The sequence below is a fragment of the Accipiter gentilis genome, chromosome 17, assembly GCF_929443795.1.
Source record: "Accipiter gentilis chromosome 17, bAccGen1.1, whole genome shotgun sequence".
In the NCBI taxonomy this organism is placed as follows: Eukaryota; Metazoa; Chordata; class Aves; order Accipitriformes; family Accipitridae; genus Astur; species Astur gentilis.
The window spans coordinates 20,787,808-20,806,183 of NC_064896.1; the positions used below are offsets into that span (position 1 = coordinate 20,787,808).

At 41.4% G+C, this 18,376-nt stretch overlaps 1 protein-coding gene across 1 annotated transcript in view; it reads right to left on the reverse strand.

Annotated features, from left to right (window-relative positions):
- SPON1 (spondin 1) overlaps positions 1-13,437 on the reverse strand; it is a 203,442-nt gene extending 190,005 nt beyond the window's left edge. The window contains exons 1-2 of the mRNA XM_049820497.1: positions 13,177-13,437; positions 5,275-5,381 (exon numbers count right to left, since the gene is read on the reverse strand). Coding sequence (XP_049676454.1) covers positions 5,275-5,381; positions 13,177-13,399 — 330 coding nt within the window. The 5' untranslated portion in view covers positions 13,400-13,437. The remainder of the gene's footprint in view (positions 1-5,274; positions 5,382-13,176) is intronic.
- Positions 13,438-18,376: the final 4,939 nt, after the last annotated feature.

Below are 18,376 nucleotides of genomic sequence, written 5' to 3' on the forward strand. Positions count from 1 at the left end.
TTGATTTGCAAATCATTGTTGATTTTGAACATTTCACATCAAATCAGAATAAAAACATATTACTTCCATATGCTTATAAGCAGTAAGATGACAGATTCAGTTTCAGTGATAAGATGCTTGGAAAGGAAATGTAGAGAGTGCAAACATGAGCAAAATACTTCAAAGTTCTGCACACTTGTTAAACAAAACTACATCATTTCATACATCTCAGAATAAGCCATTTATTAAGTAGCCTGATATGCTTATATTAGGAGACAAGGTTAAAAAAACATGCAAGTTGAGTGCAACATCAAGATTACATAAGCACAGCTTAATTTTTATATTAAAAGCTTAATAAATAGTTGTAGTCATTAATTTTTTAAAAACTATAAACAAATTGCTTATAAATACAAAGACTAATAAATCACAAGACACGGCTAAAAGCCTTTTAAGACTGCTTCTTTCAAAATGCAGTATATCAGCTGCTTAAAGAGATGTAAGATTCCTATAAAATGCTGGAACAGCAATTGAGGAACTGCTTTTCTAAGAGCTTGTAAAAATACCTTTTAATTTAAAAGCTTTGGTAAACACATCAGTCAGCTAAACAGCATCAAAAGAACTGGTCATCAGTCAGCGTGTCTTCAAAAACAAAGGCAATGGTTGGGGCTATTCTTTCAGAATAAACCTAGAGAAGAAGGGCTTAGAATAAAGGACCACTTACCTTGCTTAGCTCACTACTACTCCAATTTTCCTGAAATGTTTTCTTCTTCAGCACACGTCCCTAGCTTTTATAAATGCCATACTTTTAATGAAACCTTCACTCTTGCTACTGCTGTCACTGCTTATGTTCTTACATTGGTTTTGCACTAGTGGGTCATTAAATTCAGTGACCTAAACTGAGAATGTCTTGATTCACTCTAGAGCAAAGCAAGTCAAAAGGACACCTCCAGGAACACTACCATGATGAATGCATTTAACACTAAACTAGCACAAAAATAGTGGGCATAACATAAGAATCTACCAGCTGATTATGCCAAAACAACACAGAGAAGTGTCTAATTTTGAGTCTTTACAACTCAGTTTATCACTGTGCATGAGAAAAGCAGGTCACATTTGCACACAATATTTATATTTACTGTTTAGTTGTGAAGCATGTAGACATAAAGTCCACAAATAACACCAATTTTTGGAGTAATGGTGAGCACTTTGAAAGATAGGATTGTAGTTCAGAAATTTCTTGATAAATTGAATAAAGCTCTACACTTAGAGGAAATAAAGTGCACAGACAGAAAATGAGGAATCACAATGTAGGCAGCAGTACATGCAGGAAAGGATTTAGGACTTTATCATGGACCTCCTCTACGATGCTGAGATGTTCCTGCAGTAAAGGCAAGTTGCATACACTTAGAGGATTCTGCATGAAGACAAGGGAAGCAATTAGGATACTCCAAAGGATTATTGCATCTAAATTCCATATGCTTTTATGCTGAGGGTCCAGATTGACTATTGTGTATAACTCTGAGGAATACAAATAAGACTGAACTCTCAGTTTGACTGCAGAAATAGCAAAATTGAAAAAAGATGCCCTACAATGAAAATATGAGAATTTTAATAAAAACAGGTGGAGAGTGTGTGGAATTGAAGAGAGAATAAGAGAAACTTCAGAATAACTGTCTCTTAAGATATCGAGAAAATTCTTAATTTAAGAAGATAATCTGATAAAACAGCAATTTAACCACTATTAGTGAAGACTCAGGTTTGATGTTAGTAAAAGCTCTATAAAGTTTTCCTTATATTTTCTATAAAATACAAAATATTGAAATATTTGAACAGGCCACTTGGAGAGATTAATTTTTTGCTGTTTTTGAATACTTCTTCAGAACAGATTCAGAAAACATCCACTAAGAATATTCTTGGAATATATATTCTTCCTCAGAGAACAAGGAAGATAGATGAGGTTCAGCACTAAATTTCTATTATTCTACATTATTTACCAGACTAAATCTATTACACTGCAGACATATGTTGATTAAAATGGCCTGTATAGATACTGTTCTAGAGTCAATCAGTGCTTGATTGTAGCCCTCGAGTATAATTTGCCTTCCAACAATTTGCAGACTGTTGCTAAACATTACAAAAGAGGAAGATCAGCAGTCTGCATGACAACAGTTGGGAATGGCTTGTGTAAAGACGCCAATGGGACATGATATCCAAAGCTTTCAGAGAGCCGCACTGCACCCCCGAGTTGTACAATTACCACTGGCATAAGTAAGAGCTGTATTATTATATCCCCAAACTTCTATGACTGAATTTGGCATCTTTGATTCCCCAACCATATTTAATTTAGCTATTTAACATATGTTTGCATGTTTGTGGGAGACAATGCGATTTGTTTATTTTAAAGCCAAACTGTGCCCTGGGTGTGCTACAAGGACAAAGAAAAATAAGTTTGGCTGCATTAAATAAACAAACAACAGTGAAATCAGATTTAAAAGTCTCAATTTTCTCAGAGGAATTTAGAATGGTGGAGTCCAACCTACACTTCTCAAAGTGTCTACTCCATGGCAAGTATAAAGGTAACCGAAAAAAGTACAGAAAAACAATACCTGTCCGACCAAGAATTTTAACAGCCGTGCTATTTATAGGATCAAGACCCTGCAGCTTAATGATTAATGAAGATTGACCGTACCTGCTGACTTGCAGAGTCAGGCAAGAGTAAATGAGCCATGAGGAGGTTGTAAAAGAGCAAAGCCCCTGCAGGGCCAACTCCTGGCAGCTGCTTACCGCACGTTCATCCTTTGCAACCGGCTGCAGCACTCAACCTGCTGCAGCATGACCGTGACCACCGAAAACAATGTTTTTCCAGCCTCAGTTACCATGTCTGAGATATTAGACCGTATTTAACACCTTGCTACTGTAGCACATGTCCCTTTACAGTACTTTGAGGCATTACACCTGTTGATCAGTTTAACACTCGATAGCTGTGCAAAACAGAAGGCGCAGCCCCAATGGGGTCTTGACCTGAGTACAGAGCATGGGTTCTGGTTTTCCCCATGAAAGATATTGCAACCCATACCTCATGATTTGAAAGTGCTGCTCACAGGCTTGAAAAAATGATGTTTTACAGTCTCTGAGGCATGGGGGGAAGCATATGTCTTGTTTGGTCAACTTTCATTTCTTTCTATCCTGGTCATACTGCAAAGTCTTGCTAATATGAATGAAGCACTTTGCTTCAGGCAGTGCATTCATGTGCTTTGTTTTGACTGTTATTTGAACAAGTATATGTGTCTCCTCATGGGGGCAGAGGCTTATGCCAGTAGACCAGAAGTAGCATTTAGTCTCTTGTCACCATTAAGGAATTTTCACCGAGTTCCGTTCTACTAGGTAATTCACAGAATAACATATTCTCCATGTGCACACAGGAAATACGTAACTACAAGGGACATGGAAGTTATTGTACACACAGTTTTTTCTTACTCTGCACAGCTGTTTAGACACCATTAGGATCTTGACATGATAATAAAAACACAGTGCAAACCCTTGAACTAAACATCTTTTTTCCTCTTCTAGTTACTAGCACCTAGCAATGATACAAGAGACATTGGTCTTTATCACTGTAAGCATTCATTGGAAACAGATTTAAGATTCTTATTTAAGTATCAACACAGGCAGAACTGGCAGGCACTATCTGAATGAACTTGAGTTAATTGTGCTAATGTGGGACGACCACAGTGAGTACTGCTTGTGCCACAGAAATACAAGTTCAGTTATGCATAAAATTTGAAACTCTCATCTGCCAATGAGAGTACTGATTTTAGATTGCAATCCATAAAATAAAGCCAATTAAACAATCTTCCCTCCACTGAGATACATTGGGCTTTTTTTTTAATCTATATAGAATTTCCATTTGCATCCCACTCTGCTGACTTCGAAATTCCTCTGTACTTCAGCAAAGCTTAGTGAGTTTCTCACTACATTATGAATTAGACATACGCCTGGCCATAAAGGCAAAACTCAGGTCAAATCTTTCCCATTAGCCACAACTATAGAGGCATTAACAGCTGAAATACAGAAATGAACATTAACAAGTGTCTTTTAAAATAGATGAAGCACTGCCATTTCTACTTCTTAACAGTAGCTGATGCTTCAATGCTAGCTTATTCTTAAAAAAAAACCCAAAAACAAAAACACAGAACTATCCATATTAAACAGATTGCTCCTAAATAATATTAGGAAATTGTTTAATTTTAAGGAAGATGGAGTTATTCCAACATCAAATAAGTTCTTTCTTACTCTAGATCTTTTCCCAAAATGTATGAAAATCAGAAAGAGGCCTCTAGGCAAACTCAACAGGAAAACAGGGCAAATACATATTGAGTTTGCACTTCATAATTGCTATATACAAAAACCAGAAGATGCTTCAGGAAGAGATGCTAGGATTAAGTTGATTTCTGTCTCCTTGTAGATCACCAAAATTAGAACTTTTGAGTATTTCCCTTGAAAACACAGAAATGCTTCTTTGAGGCAAGTGAAATCTTCTATCTATAAATCATTATTAAAATTAGTATCAATATTATTAACCATCCTATAAATTATAAATCTATATCATTCAACAATATTTCAAAGTTTGGAAAGTCAAATAGCAATCAATACCTCATCTGAGTATCAACAAACCTACATAATTTCTACCTACTTTCATAAATATGATGTGTATTCTCAATTTCCAGAATTCCTTTTATGCAATGTGATCTTGAAATAGCTGGAAATACTATTTTGTGAATCATCACTCTGTATTCCAATCCTTTTAATAACGATAAACAACATTTCACCCCACTGAATGTGTTCGTTAAGTACTACTGAGCATCAATAAAACAGCAGAATCTATTTTATGACTGATAAAACAGTCATTACAGGTGTGGCAAACACTTCTCAGTCATAATCTACATCTGAATGGATAAAAATATCTAGGCAAAAAAATACAAAATGGAAAATGTGAATAAAAATTTTGATATTCACAAATTCAGGTGTTCTAGGCTCTAGTTCAAATAATTGATGCTCATGTTTAACTGTAAGAATGTGGGAAGGCAAGCTGAAGTCATGGTACAAAAGCCTTGACCTCTTGAAGACATTGCGTGGAATATAAAATATGCTATGTCGCTCTCATGTCAACATCCACAAATATTTATGCTTACTTAAACATAGTCTTCATTGTGCTGTGCATATAAAACCTCCCTTTGAGCCAAGCATACAGCAAAGAAGACTCCTAGAGGTACAGGTCAGGGAAAGTTCTCTCACCTGAAAAGTTCCTGCATGGTCGTCTTCTTTGTCACCTTCTTTTCCTTCCTTGAGAGCGATCAGTGTGAATCCTCGAAAGTAAGCAGGAGTGGCAGCAGAAAGTGTCACTGAGATATAAAGAACAGAGAAATAATGAAAACATAATATTAATTGTGAAATCAGCCACTTGCATATCATTTCACAGTTCAACCTGAACAGTGTGTGTTTTAAGTTGGTATTAACAAAAGCTAGAACACTAATAACATGGAGCAGAGCCAGCCAGAATACGAAAATATTCAGTCCAAGTTTCCACATAAACTGAAAAACATTGGCATGATGTGAAATACCTCAGCTTTTTTTTTTCCACCATCCCCCTCCCCCCCCCCCCTTTTTTTTTTTTTTTTTTTTTTTAAGAACAGAGATTGCTAATCTGCTCAGATCTACAGGAGGGATATTTTGGTGGTGGTGGTTTGGGGGTGGGGACACACGTACTTGGGGGGGGTTTCCCTTGGGTTTTTTTGTGTGTGTTTTTGGGGGGTTTTGTTGTTGTTGTGGCTGTCATTTTGTTTGGTTGGTTTTTTTTTTTAAAATGTGAGGGAACATCCCCTAAATATTTGGCTTCAGCTCTTCTTCTGCTCTGAGCATAGACAAGCGTCTAGGCATTTTAGTACACCAAAAGTTTCTTTAACTGTAAAGCAAGATAACCTCATTGCCTGCTCCAGCTCAGTGACACTCAACCCAGTACCCCAGCTGGAGACAGTTGCTCTAAAAGTATCCTTCCTCTCCCTTAACCTCAGGGCAGAACAGGACACAAAGTTAAACTCACAGCTAAAGCTGACCTCTAAAGATTGTGCTGCCAGCTCTGACTGCCAAAGCATTCTACGCATCAGCAAAACACTCTTCTTCACACACCAGTCCTGACCAGGACGGCGTCATTGGATTCACCAGCAAAGAACAAATAACATAATGCTGACTAATCTGATTTTACCATGCTCAGCATCACGATTACATCCCTCATTTTCTGCTAGTGCAAGATACCTTTGCGTGATTTTGCCATTTGCCATCATCAGTACCTAAGCACCACTCAGCAACATGCGAGTTATGTCAGCTCTGGCTCTTTCGAACGCTATCAGAAAGATAGAATGAGGCAGAGCTTTGAGGCAGGACTTTTAGGGGAGCATTAAAGTTACTGAGCCCTTAGGAATCCTTTTCTGAAACAGACGTACCTTTTAGGGAAAAAGTAATTTTGAATGAAAGTAAAAGAGACAGAAAACTGGATTATTAATACTTTTAAGTAGCTTTTACTTTAAGCATAATGTGGGCAGCATTGCTTGTAGTACACTGTTGTCACACTCTCAAACCCTAACTGGCACAATAAAAACTGAAGACCACCCAGAGTTTTCATGAGCAAACTGCAAGTACCAATGCTGCTTCATAGAAGAGTATTCACAAGAGACTCCCTCTCACACAAATAGGCCGTGAGGGGTTGAATCACATTACTAAAAATGACAGAATGCCCTTAAAAGATACAGATTTCAAAATATGCCCAGAGTTCATTTGGAACATATGGAGAGCTCTTTGATCTAGAAATTCAGTAACAGAAAAATATAAAATAGGCTATTTAAAAATTTCTAGCATTATGCAGCTGTATTTGGGTCTAAAACCCATGGTGCTTGTAAAAATACATAACTTTTCTAACTATATGTGAAAAAAGGAGGATTGGAAAGGAACACAAAAAAAGTTAAAAATTGAAATTATACTACCTTGTTTAGACCTGTACACCTGCAAACACCTGTACAAATGCAGAGTAGTGATGGGCATAACAGCAAGTCCCCCAACCCTCAAGATTTTCAGCATGCTTTTCATACCATGAAACCTTATTGCGAGGTTAAATCTCATCATTTTCGGGGAAAGAAACTCTCACATTTTATACAGAATCATAGAATTGTTTAGGTTGGACAAAACCTTTAAGATCATCGAGTCCAACCATCAACCATGCCCACTAAACCATGTCCTGAAGTGCCTTGTCTACACGCTTTTTGAATACCTCCAGGGATGGTGACTCCACCACTTCCCCGGGCAGCCTGTTCCAATGCCTGACAACCCTTTCGGTAAAGAAATTTTTCCTAATATCCAAATCTAAACCTCCCCTGGTGCAACTTGAGGCCATTTCCTCTCATCCTATCTCCAGCCATCTGACAGAAGAGACCAGCACCAACCTTGCTACGACCTCCTTTCAGGCAGTTACAGAGAGTGATGTGGTCTCCCCTCAGCCTCCTCTTCTCCAGGCTAAACAGCCCCAGCTCCCTCAGCCGCTCCTCGTGAGACTTGTGCTCCAGGCCCCTCACCAACTCGGCTGCCCTTCTCTGAACATGCTCCAGCACCTCCATGTCTTGTCTTGTAGTGAGGGGCCCAAAACTGAACACAGGACTCAAGGTGCGGCCTCACCAGTGCCCAGTACAGGAGAACAACCACCTCCCTGCTCCTGCTGGCCACACCATTTCTGATGCAGGCCAGGATGCCATTGGCCTTCTTGGCCACCTGGCGCACTGCTGGCTCATATTCGGCCGGCTGTCGACCAGCACACCCAGGTCCTTTTCCCCCAGGCAGCTTGCCAGCCACTCTTCCCCAAGCCTGTAGCGCTGCATGGGGTTGTTGTGACCCAAGTGCAGGACCCAGCGCTTGGCCTTGTTGAACCTCATACAATTGGCCTCAGCCTGTCCAGATCCCTCTGCAGGGCCTTCCTACCCTCCAGCAGATCAACCCTCCCTCCCAACTTGGTGTCATCTGCAAATTTGCTGAGGGTGCACTCGATCCCCTCGTGCAGATCATTGATATAGATATTAAACGGAACTGGCCCCAATACCGAGCCCTGGGGAACACCACTTGTGTATATAGGAATTAAGTAGTAGCATAATAGCATTGCAATTTCTGACCACATTTATAAGTATTGCTCCGATTCATTAATTTATTATCTGCCCAATAATTAGTATTATTAGCCCAATTCTGCAAACTTTAGCAGCTCTAGCTAAATGAAAATCCACAGCCAGCCTCTCACAGTTACAGTAACCGGGAACAACACACTGCTGAACTCAACAAGGATGAACACATTACACTTGCTTGAACACTGATTCTTAGAAACTAATTGCCATAAAGGTCTTTTACATGGAACAATTTTTTCCATATATTTCATGTAATTCAAAACTCTGAATCAGTATGAGTAAAAGGTTACACCAGAAATACTTAAATACTTATGCAAGCAAACAGAGAATCCAGCTGTGAATTGACTCAACAGTTTTCATCATTTTCCACACAGATTTACAGATCAAACCAAACAGTTTTCAAAATTCTAAACAAACACCTACCTATAAAATAAGGGACATCTGAAACGCTACAAAAGCCATTGTGGGGGGAGGGTGGAAAGGAGGTAATTCCAAAGCCTGACTCATAGTTTTTGAATGCCTGGGGTTAGCAGTACTCATGCTGTGGTTGCGCAGTCATTTTAACCCAGAATAAATCCATGTGTCCTCCAACAGGAGTGATCCCGCCCTCCCCCCCCCCGGCACTTGCTCACACAGCAGCCGCGTCCACGCAGCTGTGCTGCCGGCTGACCTAGGGAATATATCCAGCTGAAAAGTAAAACGACCCCAAAAACCCTAACCCGGGAGTTCAGCTGGGTGCAGCCCCAGGAGCACTTCTGCCAGCGGTGGGGACGCCCCAAGATGAGCGAGGAGCCGGGAGGGCAACAGCCCGCAGGAGCAGAGTGAACTCGTGTGGAATTTGAGTGTCCGTGCAACCTCAGCTTAAGGCTACCAAGATGAACGTGCGCTTTGGTCACCCCTGAGCTAGGCCAGCGCAAATGTTAGCACCTGAGCTGAAAAGATTTCTATCAGTTCTCTGAACTATCCAGTGTGCTAAGGGAACATAGCAGTGCAAGGCTTTATTTGAAGCACTCCTAAATACAGAGAGCCTTGTTATGGTGACGGTTCTGTAGTCACTGGCTCTGAACTGATTGTTTCAGCACAGGAGGAGGCTTGCGTTGCACAGGCAGCAGTGGGAAGCTGTCAGACTACATCTGGTTTTCACCAGAGATAGCGGCTCCTGGTTGCATAAGAGTTGAGAGTTCTCCTTCTTGGGCTAAACTCTGCCATTTTAAAGAACAGCTGAGCATTGCTCACACTGTGCTCGTGTTAATTAACATTCATTGAACAATATGATCTTCCTGTACAGATCGGTTAAATCTCAGTGCAAGCCTCAAAGTTAAAGGTTTTGCTTTAAAGGGAAGATTACATATCAACAGTTACTTTTGTCTGTTTCCATCCCCTCCAGCAAATCTCTAATTACCTAAATTGCACTTTGGCACACACCTTCGACTAACTCCTCTTTCCCTAGTGTCCCCAGCTAAAGGTGGGGTGATCAAAGGAATTGCTCCTTTGGTTTCAGGCAGGAAATCTGAGTTTCCACATCCTACACTACAGCACATCCTGTGTTGTACATCACACAAGTACCAGCAAATACACTTTTAATATCTACTCCTATCCACAAATTATGAAACTTGAAAATCGCTAAAACATTTAGAGAATGAGGGTTTGTTTGTAAAGTACAGAAAAGAGCGTTTGCATGTTGGAAGGAAAAAAGAAATTGAAAGAAAAGATTCAACGCTCCTTAGGAGACAAGTCCCCAAACCAATGCAATTGAGGGTATAACATTAAATGAGCTTTTCCTTGAAAACTGAGGAGGTGAACAGACCCACAATTCCATTAAAAATGGAAGCAGCATTCACACAGAAAGTATATCTAAGGACTATGCTAGTCAAACAGTCAAATCTTCCTTTTCTTCATCAGCATAACACTTTCATGATATTAGGGAAGAAACTACGTCCATTGCATGGTAGCATGCAAAATGGACATACTACTGCCCTTTCTCTAGAAGTAGTTTCATTTATATTTTTAATACGATGAAACTTACCTTATTTTTCATGCAATCATTAATCTAACTCTACAGATCAATAAAGCTAGGACTGAGTACTTTCAAGGATCATTACCCCACAACGCCATCTAACCTTAAGGCTCATTTGGGCTCTTTGAATGCAATGGGAACTTTGATCTTCAGTGGAAGCATGAGCAGCTACATCAAGGTCTAAATTTACCAGTGGGTAGGAGAGGACCTTGATCCCAGCATGGTGTGCCCACAAACCTGGTACTATGGGAAAACCTGCCCACCACATGCATTTGGCTGCCTGCTCCACAAGGGGAGAGGCAACAGTATGGCAGCCTCAAAGACCAGGCAGATAAAGGCCACTTGCAGGCTACAGCATCAGAAGTCCCAAATAAGATGTTAGAAATCAGCCATGTCACCTCCCCTGTGGGACCCCACGAAGCCCATAGCCATTGGTACTTTGTTAGACATGAGAGAGGGAAGGAGGATGGCTCCTCAGCCCTACTGCTACTTTTTTTAATTATCTGAGGCAGGAGAATGTGTCCTTATTTACTGCTACCAGTGTCTGCAGACCAGAGGAGGTGCATACCCATTCAAATAAGTTATTCAGTGCTTAGGGCCATTTTTCTCTATCACATCTCCAGAGAGGTGGAAAACCAAGGCTTCCATAAACACAGATCCACCCAGGATTTCCCCTTAGGGCAAATAGATTGTGGTTGGTCTAAAGGTGAGTAACTGCAGGAAAGCCATAAAAATTTTCCCAAAGACAAATGGCAGCTGTGAACTGCAGTCTTCTGATTCCCACACTGCAAGAGTGCTGCAATGTTTCCTCCAGCCATTGCAGCTTGAGGGTCTTACGTGTGTCACATCAACCATCGATCAAGAGAGTCACAAACATAAATGGATGCCTCTATGCTGTCAATTTGGTGGAGTACAGCATTTGCACGTACAGTTAATTCCTGTATTATTCACCTTGCATAAATACTAGTTTATTCCAGGAGCCCGCTAGGGAACATGCCAAGGCTCCAGATTGCATTAAATCAAGCAGGGGGCCATGGAAACAGGCACATTTGGCTCCAATACAATGGAGGTTGTACTAGTCTTCTGTAGTGTTGTACATCTAGTAATTTACAGATTAAAAAACCCACAGACCTGCCATAATCCCACATTTTTTTATCATTGGTTGGATTTTCTACCCTTTATATAAAACAGTAATAAAGTTCCAGTTGTACTACAGAAACGCCTTTGAAAATGAGCTCTTGAAACTTTCTGTGAGGCTGTTAGCTTTAACTATTGCCATAGATTATGTTACGGTAACATTTACTTATGTTCTTCCAGTCTTTCAGAAAGTGCCCTTAAAGGACCATCTAGGTAAGCTTATGTGCCACTTGAATACTTCCATCTTAAATACTGAAAACTTGGGCACATATTTGTGGTCTACATTTTAACTTTTTACTATCAGCTGTAATTTTCTCACTTCCAAGGAGCTACAATATACTAATGTGATTTTATTAATTGAGTTCCTAATGCCAAGACCTAATATCTCCAGAAAATTAGTTCTGCTAATTCATCTGGGAGTTTCTTTCCCCCTGCATTTCCATGCAATAGAAACTTCTTTGGTAGATGACTGAAAATATCCAATAATGGTTTTACAGAAGCAAATTCCAAAACTTTTTAAGAAGATTCACATTTGTCACTGTCAAAGAACTTGACACATCTCTATCCTGCTTACTAGATGTATCAAACTGACACGCAACATGAAATCTTTCAGACTCAAGGTAGTAATCCTAATGTCTGGAACAGTTAACCAATTTGCGGGAAATATGCATTTCCTCACACCAAATTAAAATCAATCTATTCTTGAGAAAAAAAATCAAGCAAAAATCAAGCAAAAATCATGCAGAAAAATCATCACAGGCTGATGTTCAAAACAGGGTAATCACAGCTGCAGATGTATTTTTCAACCTTGAAGAGAACACGACGATTATGCTATGTGCACGCTTTTTTCTCCCTATCTATACTAAGATTCCCATGTTCATGCAATGGGAAAGCATTGCTCTTTACACTGAATCTAAGGAAGATTCGGAGAAACACTTAGACGAAACTCTCAAAATTTGTTTTCCGAAGTGATGCCTATGAAGTACCTTAGTTATGGTACCTAAAAACGTCCAAATTCTTTTCAAAGTGCTTTTACAATGCAAAGTGAACAGCATACTCCACGAAGGTTTGTTTCCAAAGGCAAGGAAAAGTGACCAAAACCTGCCTTTGCCTATGAATCAGAAAAATACACTGAAATGTGCTCTGGAAGTTAATGTCAAGGATTGTACGTGAAATGCTCAGCGAGGAACGAATGCCTCCATCTCTTAGTTACAGTGGTCATTGGCACCGTCTCTGCCTCTTTCCTGTTTGAACCATCTGTTCATTTCCCCAGAAAAAAACGGGGGGTGGGATAAACATAAGTGGAAAATGTGGGAAGTTGGCAGCGTGCTGCATCACTGTTTGCCCATATGCTAACTCATTATATTAACATTCATATTTCAGGGCAAGAACAATTAGCTCCGAGTTTCCTCTCCTTCCTGCTGAATGTTAAAGCTTCTCCCGTTCACTGGGTTACACTTAAAGGGATAGGAAGAAATCCTGTAGTAGGTAAACGGGGGAAGAGCGTGTGTTGTGTATCGCATCAACTTGTGATCTTGTGCTAGGGCTGAGCCGGCAGAGAGGATTCATAAAAGAAAGGAAATTCCTCTTAACACTGAGTGAATGTTTGGGAGTAAAGCGATACTGTGAAATCCAACTCCCTCTCGCTTGTCATGAAAGCATCCCCAATAAAGTAATGCGTGGGAGTATATTACCCCGTCTTAACCCACACAGTCACACACACGCCGAAAGGGATACAGAGATGACAGGCAGAGACACGTTCTAGTTTCAGAGGCACTTGTCCCGACCATTATCGTTAGTATGGGAAGTAGAGGATGGCCAACTTACCCCGGTAACTGTTTCCAGGCTTGTAGAATTCGGGATCGCCCTCCACCCTGAGGCTAAATTCATTGTACCCTTCCCTCCTGGTGCCTTGGGCTCGCAGGATCCGACTGCAATATCCCTCGGATTTGGCGGCTTTCTCCAAGGTCTCGTCAGAAAACCCCTTGGCCACCAAGGGGAAAGTCAACGCCAGAAGCCGCAGGGCTAGAGGCTGCAGATGCGCTCCCATCCTCGGAGCTCCGCACAACTTTTTCGCGGCGGGGCGGCGGCGGTGCCTGGGAGCCCGGCGGCGGCGGCGGGGGTGGGGGGGACGGGCGGGCAGGGCGGCCTCGGTCAGCCCCGGCCGGCAGCGGCCCCCAGCATGAGGCTGCCAGGTCGGAGGGACCGGCTCAGCCGCTGCCGGGGAGAGGGAGGGGAAAAGCAGGGAGGGGGCAGAGAGGGAGGGGAGGGGAGGGGAGGGGAGAGAGAGGGAGGGAGGGAGGGAGGGAGAGAGGGAGGGAGGGAAGTCTGATCTTGCCCAGAGCCCGAAGTGAAGTGCTGTTTTGTTTCAGAGCGTGTGATTAGCAGCTCGGTAATGTTTATTTAGCCGAGCTGAATTCACAGGGCTCGGGCAAAGAGCGGAGCACGGGGGACGCTGCTGTCGCCTAGACAGCCAGCGCAGCGGCGGGGAGAGCTGCTGCCGCTCGGGCTAAGCCCACAGACCTGAAATTAATCACCCGCATTCCTGCCAAAGTCTATAGTTACTGTAGGGATAACAAGGCTCAAAGAATTTCCCGACCCCCTTCCAGCTCCCCCATCTTTCTCCAAACCAGCAGACGCGGTAAACGTTATCCGCTACATCGGCGCAGACGGACCGAGACAACCGCTTGCTCTCCGCACGCTTCACAAGCGAGGAGCACGGGCTGCGGCTTCGCGGGTGGCAAGATCTCGAGTACCACAGAAGAGAGATGCACAGAGGTGGATGTGCCAGAAACACGAGATTCGTTTCTATGTGAACCTGCAACTGCGCGCGTCCGAGACGCAGGCTATGTAAGCGTACATACAAGCACACCACGGACACACGACAGCTGTGAGCACGGTTCACCTAAGTGAACATGGGAGGTCTGCTCCGACACTCGGAAAAATCCAAGCAGATGCAAACAGGAGAAAGCAAAGAGAGAGCAGGTCTCATTATTTTGCCTAGATACACTGAGGTGCAATGGCACTGAGTGACTTCTCTAAATCCACAAAGGAAGTTTACAGCAGTGGGGAAAAAAGTGAACCTAGCCCCCTGGGGTCCCTAACTCCGGTGTTTTGATCCCCAAATGCTGCTCTTCTCTCCCTCCCTCCACTGCTTTGTAAGTGGAGGAGAAAGTCAGAAAGGTATGTCCTTGATCAGGACCTGAATTCTTTCAGGATGCCAGATGTACAAGAGGGCACAAAACTCTTCCTAATCACTTCCTCTGGGACAAGACTAGCAGATTGATGAACACAACTGCATTTAAGCACAACTTCCAAGGAAGCATGGCAAACAGCAAGCAGCTTGAAACCCTCCTGGTACCTACTGAGGCATTTGCTAGTATCAGATTTGCAAATTTTTGCGTTCCAAACTTACCTTTGGAAGTTTTTTTAGCAACAACCTAGTGTTGTGTGCCAAATAAAAGTGTTTCTTCAAGGAGTCTGTGAGGAGGCTGCACCTTTTACTTTCTGCAAGGTTACTTGGCAAAAGCTTTGCTACTGTAAGCTTGTCTATATTTTAGTCTCCAAATTACACATTTATAAAGAACGTAAACCAGCACAGCCTCAAAATACATGTTCACTAAAGTTAGTGTTAACAGCTGGTTGATATTTTAAGCTTTTATTGCAAACAAGGAGTTATTGACAATGTCCATCCATATGCTTGTGAAGATGTGGCAGTCAAAGCTTTTGTAACCACACTGAACGGTATCATCCAATTCTTAAGCACACACCTGCTTAGGCACCTGCAACAGTGGCTGCGGTACCATCTACATTGCTTCTGCCAGACCACTTGGAGAGCCAGGCTGGCCGTAGAGACTTCCACTACTCAGAAAAGGGTTCGACTATGGGAGGATAAATGGTCTTTCCTGGACAAGTTGCTTTTTCTGTTCCTCTCACCCTGCTGAATGAGGCAGCAAGAGCAATCCTGACTTTCCAGTGTAATCTGCCAGGTCGTCTGCCTCCTCTCAATCCACTCCCTTCACTGTTCCCCTCACATCCATCCTGCCAGTGTAAGGGCAGCTTGATCCGTTGTCGTTAGGACAACAATATTCAGTCAGCTTTTGCTACTGAAGCTTTGAGTTGGCTTGGTTATGCCTGTTCTGAAGACCTATGTTCATTTAGGTAGTTAAGTGACTACTGTTCAGCATTATCATAGACTCTTGAGTATTATTTAACCCCTACGTTCACCTCGTTCATTTTATGAGAACAAGGTTCAATTTATCCAGGTTTTTCAGTCAGATTTATCAATGAAGAAAAGCAAACCACTACGCAACTGAAAATGACAAGACGACTATAACCATACTGGAACAAGATGCCTGTGAATTCGCTTCATTCTCCATACTTGAGTTCTCATTTCTTTTGCTGAGATTGATTGAAAAGCAATTACCTGACTGAAGCGTTCACAGTGGGAACTATACATGCTTCTACACAATCCACCTTTGTTCTGAGCCACAGTTCTGGGTTCTAACTCAACACTCCTCTGAGGATTTCATTTCAAGTCCTCTGCACGATTTTGGGGGGTTGGGGGGGGGGGGGGTATGGTACCAAACTAATTGAAAGTTAACTAATTCATCAGCATCTATTGAATCTTTAAATTTACAATAGATTCTATATCTCTCATTTTATCCCTGAATTGGCCTGGCCTGTTACTTCTAGTTTCTATTTTGTTTAAAACCCAAAGTGTTGGAAAGTTTCCTAGAAAGGTATAATATAGTGTGTCTTGTTAAAAGTGAATGCTTCAACTTAGCAACTGATACAGATAAATTAACTTGCACTGCCTACAGCCATGAAATGAGTAATTTGTCGTAGAGATGGTTTAGAATATGGGCAATGTCATTAAGCATGGGCATCCTCAGGGTTTTCTATTTGTTCTACTAATTAGTGTGTGTTTGCCTAAAGCATCCAGCATGATGTATCAGTCAAAGATGCATGCAAACTGATGAATCCAACCATCCATGGCAAATTTAACAGAGAAAGCTTCGTATCTTAGAGACTGCAGTGCTGCTTTTCTTTGTGTACTTACTAGGATGAATAAAGTTGCTGTCCATGACTATTAGGCATAACAATCATTACTGGGGTAATATTGCATTTGATGGAGCTGTAATGGTTGGAGGAAACTCTCTCTCCCCTCACCCTTGCCCCCACAAAATGGGCTTTCCTGACAAACAAAAGCATTTCACAAGATCTGCGGGTCTGTCTTACTTTTTGCTTTTCTGCTAAGGAGCTCATTTTTAAATGGCATTTTAGATGACTGCACTAATTACTGCGGAATATCCCTGCGTTGACTGGAAGATATCGTAGGTGGCATTTTAAACTTTTTCTTTCCTTCCGCTTCTATGATTTCAAACAGCTATTTGAAGTCTTAGGAATTATCTTCAAGGCAATATGTGCAATGCAATGTCTGGCTATGCAACACCTGATTTTAATGCCCCTAGCCCTCAAAGTAAACCAGTACGTCAGATAAATGTTTAAACTGATTACAAGATTATTAGACCCCTTAGAAGAGTCAGCTCAGAGAGCAGAGGCCAACAAAACTAGCCAACAGAAGAAACATCAAGGTGACAAGTGCCCTAAATCTCATGGCCATCAGGTGCTCAATAACTTTACTGGGCTGTAGGATTCACCTTCCCAAACCCAGGAGCTGGAAGCTTAAGCCCAGCTTTAATATATTCTATAAATAAATACAGTAATACTAACAGGGGAATACATCTCTCAAAAAATGACTGGCAAGAATGATGCCTACTTTTTTATACAAGAACTGGTGATTAAAATATTCATTTAGGATGTCAGAAAGACATGGGTTTCAATTCCTTGCTTGGTTTGCAAGTGTTCAAATCCTCATCTTGCACTTCTCAGGAAGCTTCTAACTATGAAGCTCTAAGTCTCTGGAAGCACCCTCAGCCCTTCATGGAAACGTTAGACTTCTAAAACTGAGCCTAATCTCAAAAGAATAGCCAGAAAGAAAGGAAAGTGAGGGTGCTCCATCAATTAGAATGCATTTTCTGAAGACTGAGATCTACATTGCCTTCCTCAGAAGACATCAATTGTATTGGGATCAATAGCTATACAGGGTTCAGGTGACCAACTAACATTGGAAGTTTGCAGTAAGTGCATTCTGAGTACCACTACCAATTTAAGAGACATAGGTTAAGGAAAGTCCCCAAAAGTTCTTTCCTTCTTATAAATATTTAGTTGTTTATCTCAGCCAAATCAAAGGATACTGCTGTTCAGGCAAAGGAAGAGTTCATCAGATGACTGGCAAATAACATTGCAAAACAATCTGCAATAAAACTTTTGGTGACTGGAAGGGTAAGCAGGGAATTTGAGGATTGCACTTTCAAATACGCCTATCCCATTTTTACACCTTTATGTCTTACTACAGATCTAGCTATTTGCCTAATTTGCACCTCTATCTCCTTTCCCACCCCCCCAGCAGTCACAGTCAGTTTTTCTTAAACAAGATTGAAACTTTGTCTGTTGATTTAGATGGAATAAGGATCCCATTGCTACTAAAATTCCCTTCTACCTACAGTAAGAATAAGGCTTTTCTAATACAGATTGGTCCATGCTGTCTTTGAAGCCTGTTTTAAAAAAGATCTGGAGATATCTGTTGTCCTATTAGACAAAGGAAAGGGCTTGGGAGACACTTAAGATTATTTCTTATGACTCTGTAGCACTGTTCTCAACTTCCTTTCTCTTAGGAATCTAAGTAGTGAAGAGTAATGACAGTAAATGTTTGCAGAGGTCTGTTCACCATTTATACTACTGTCAGTCAATACAATGCATCTCCAATATTAAACTTCCAGTAGCTTAATTACATTTGCCTGTTCAGCCATGCATATCTTCAGCATATTTTTTACACTGACAATACAGAGAGTTTTCATTTCTAATACATTTTATAGAAATATTTGGTTCCTGACACGATGAGAATAGCATCATACATATTGCAGAGAAATACTGCAATGCTGAGAGAAACAGGAGAGAGAGA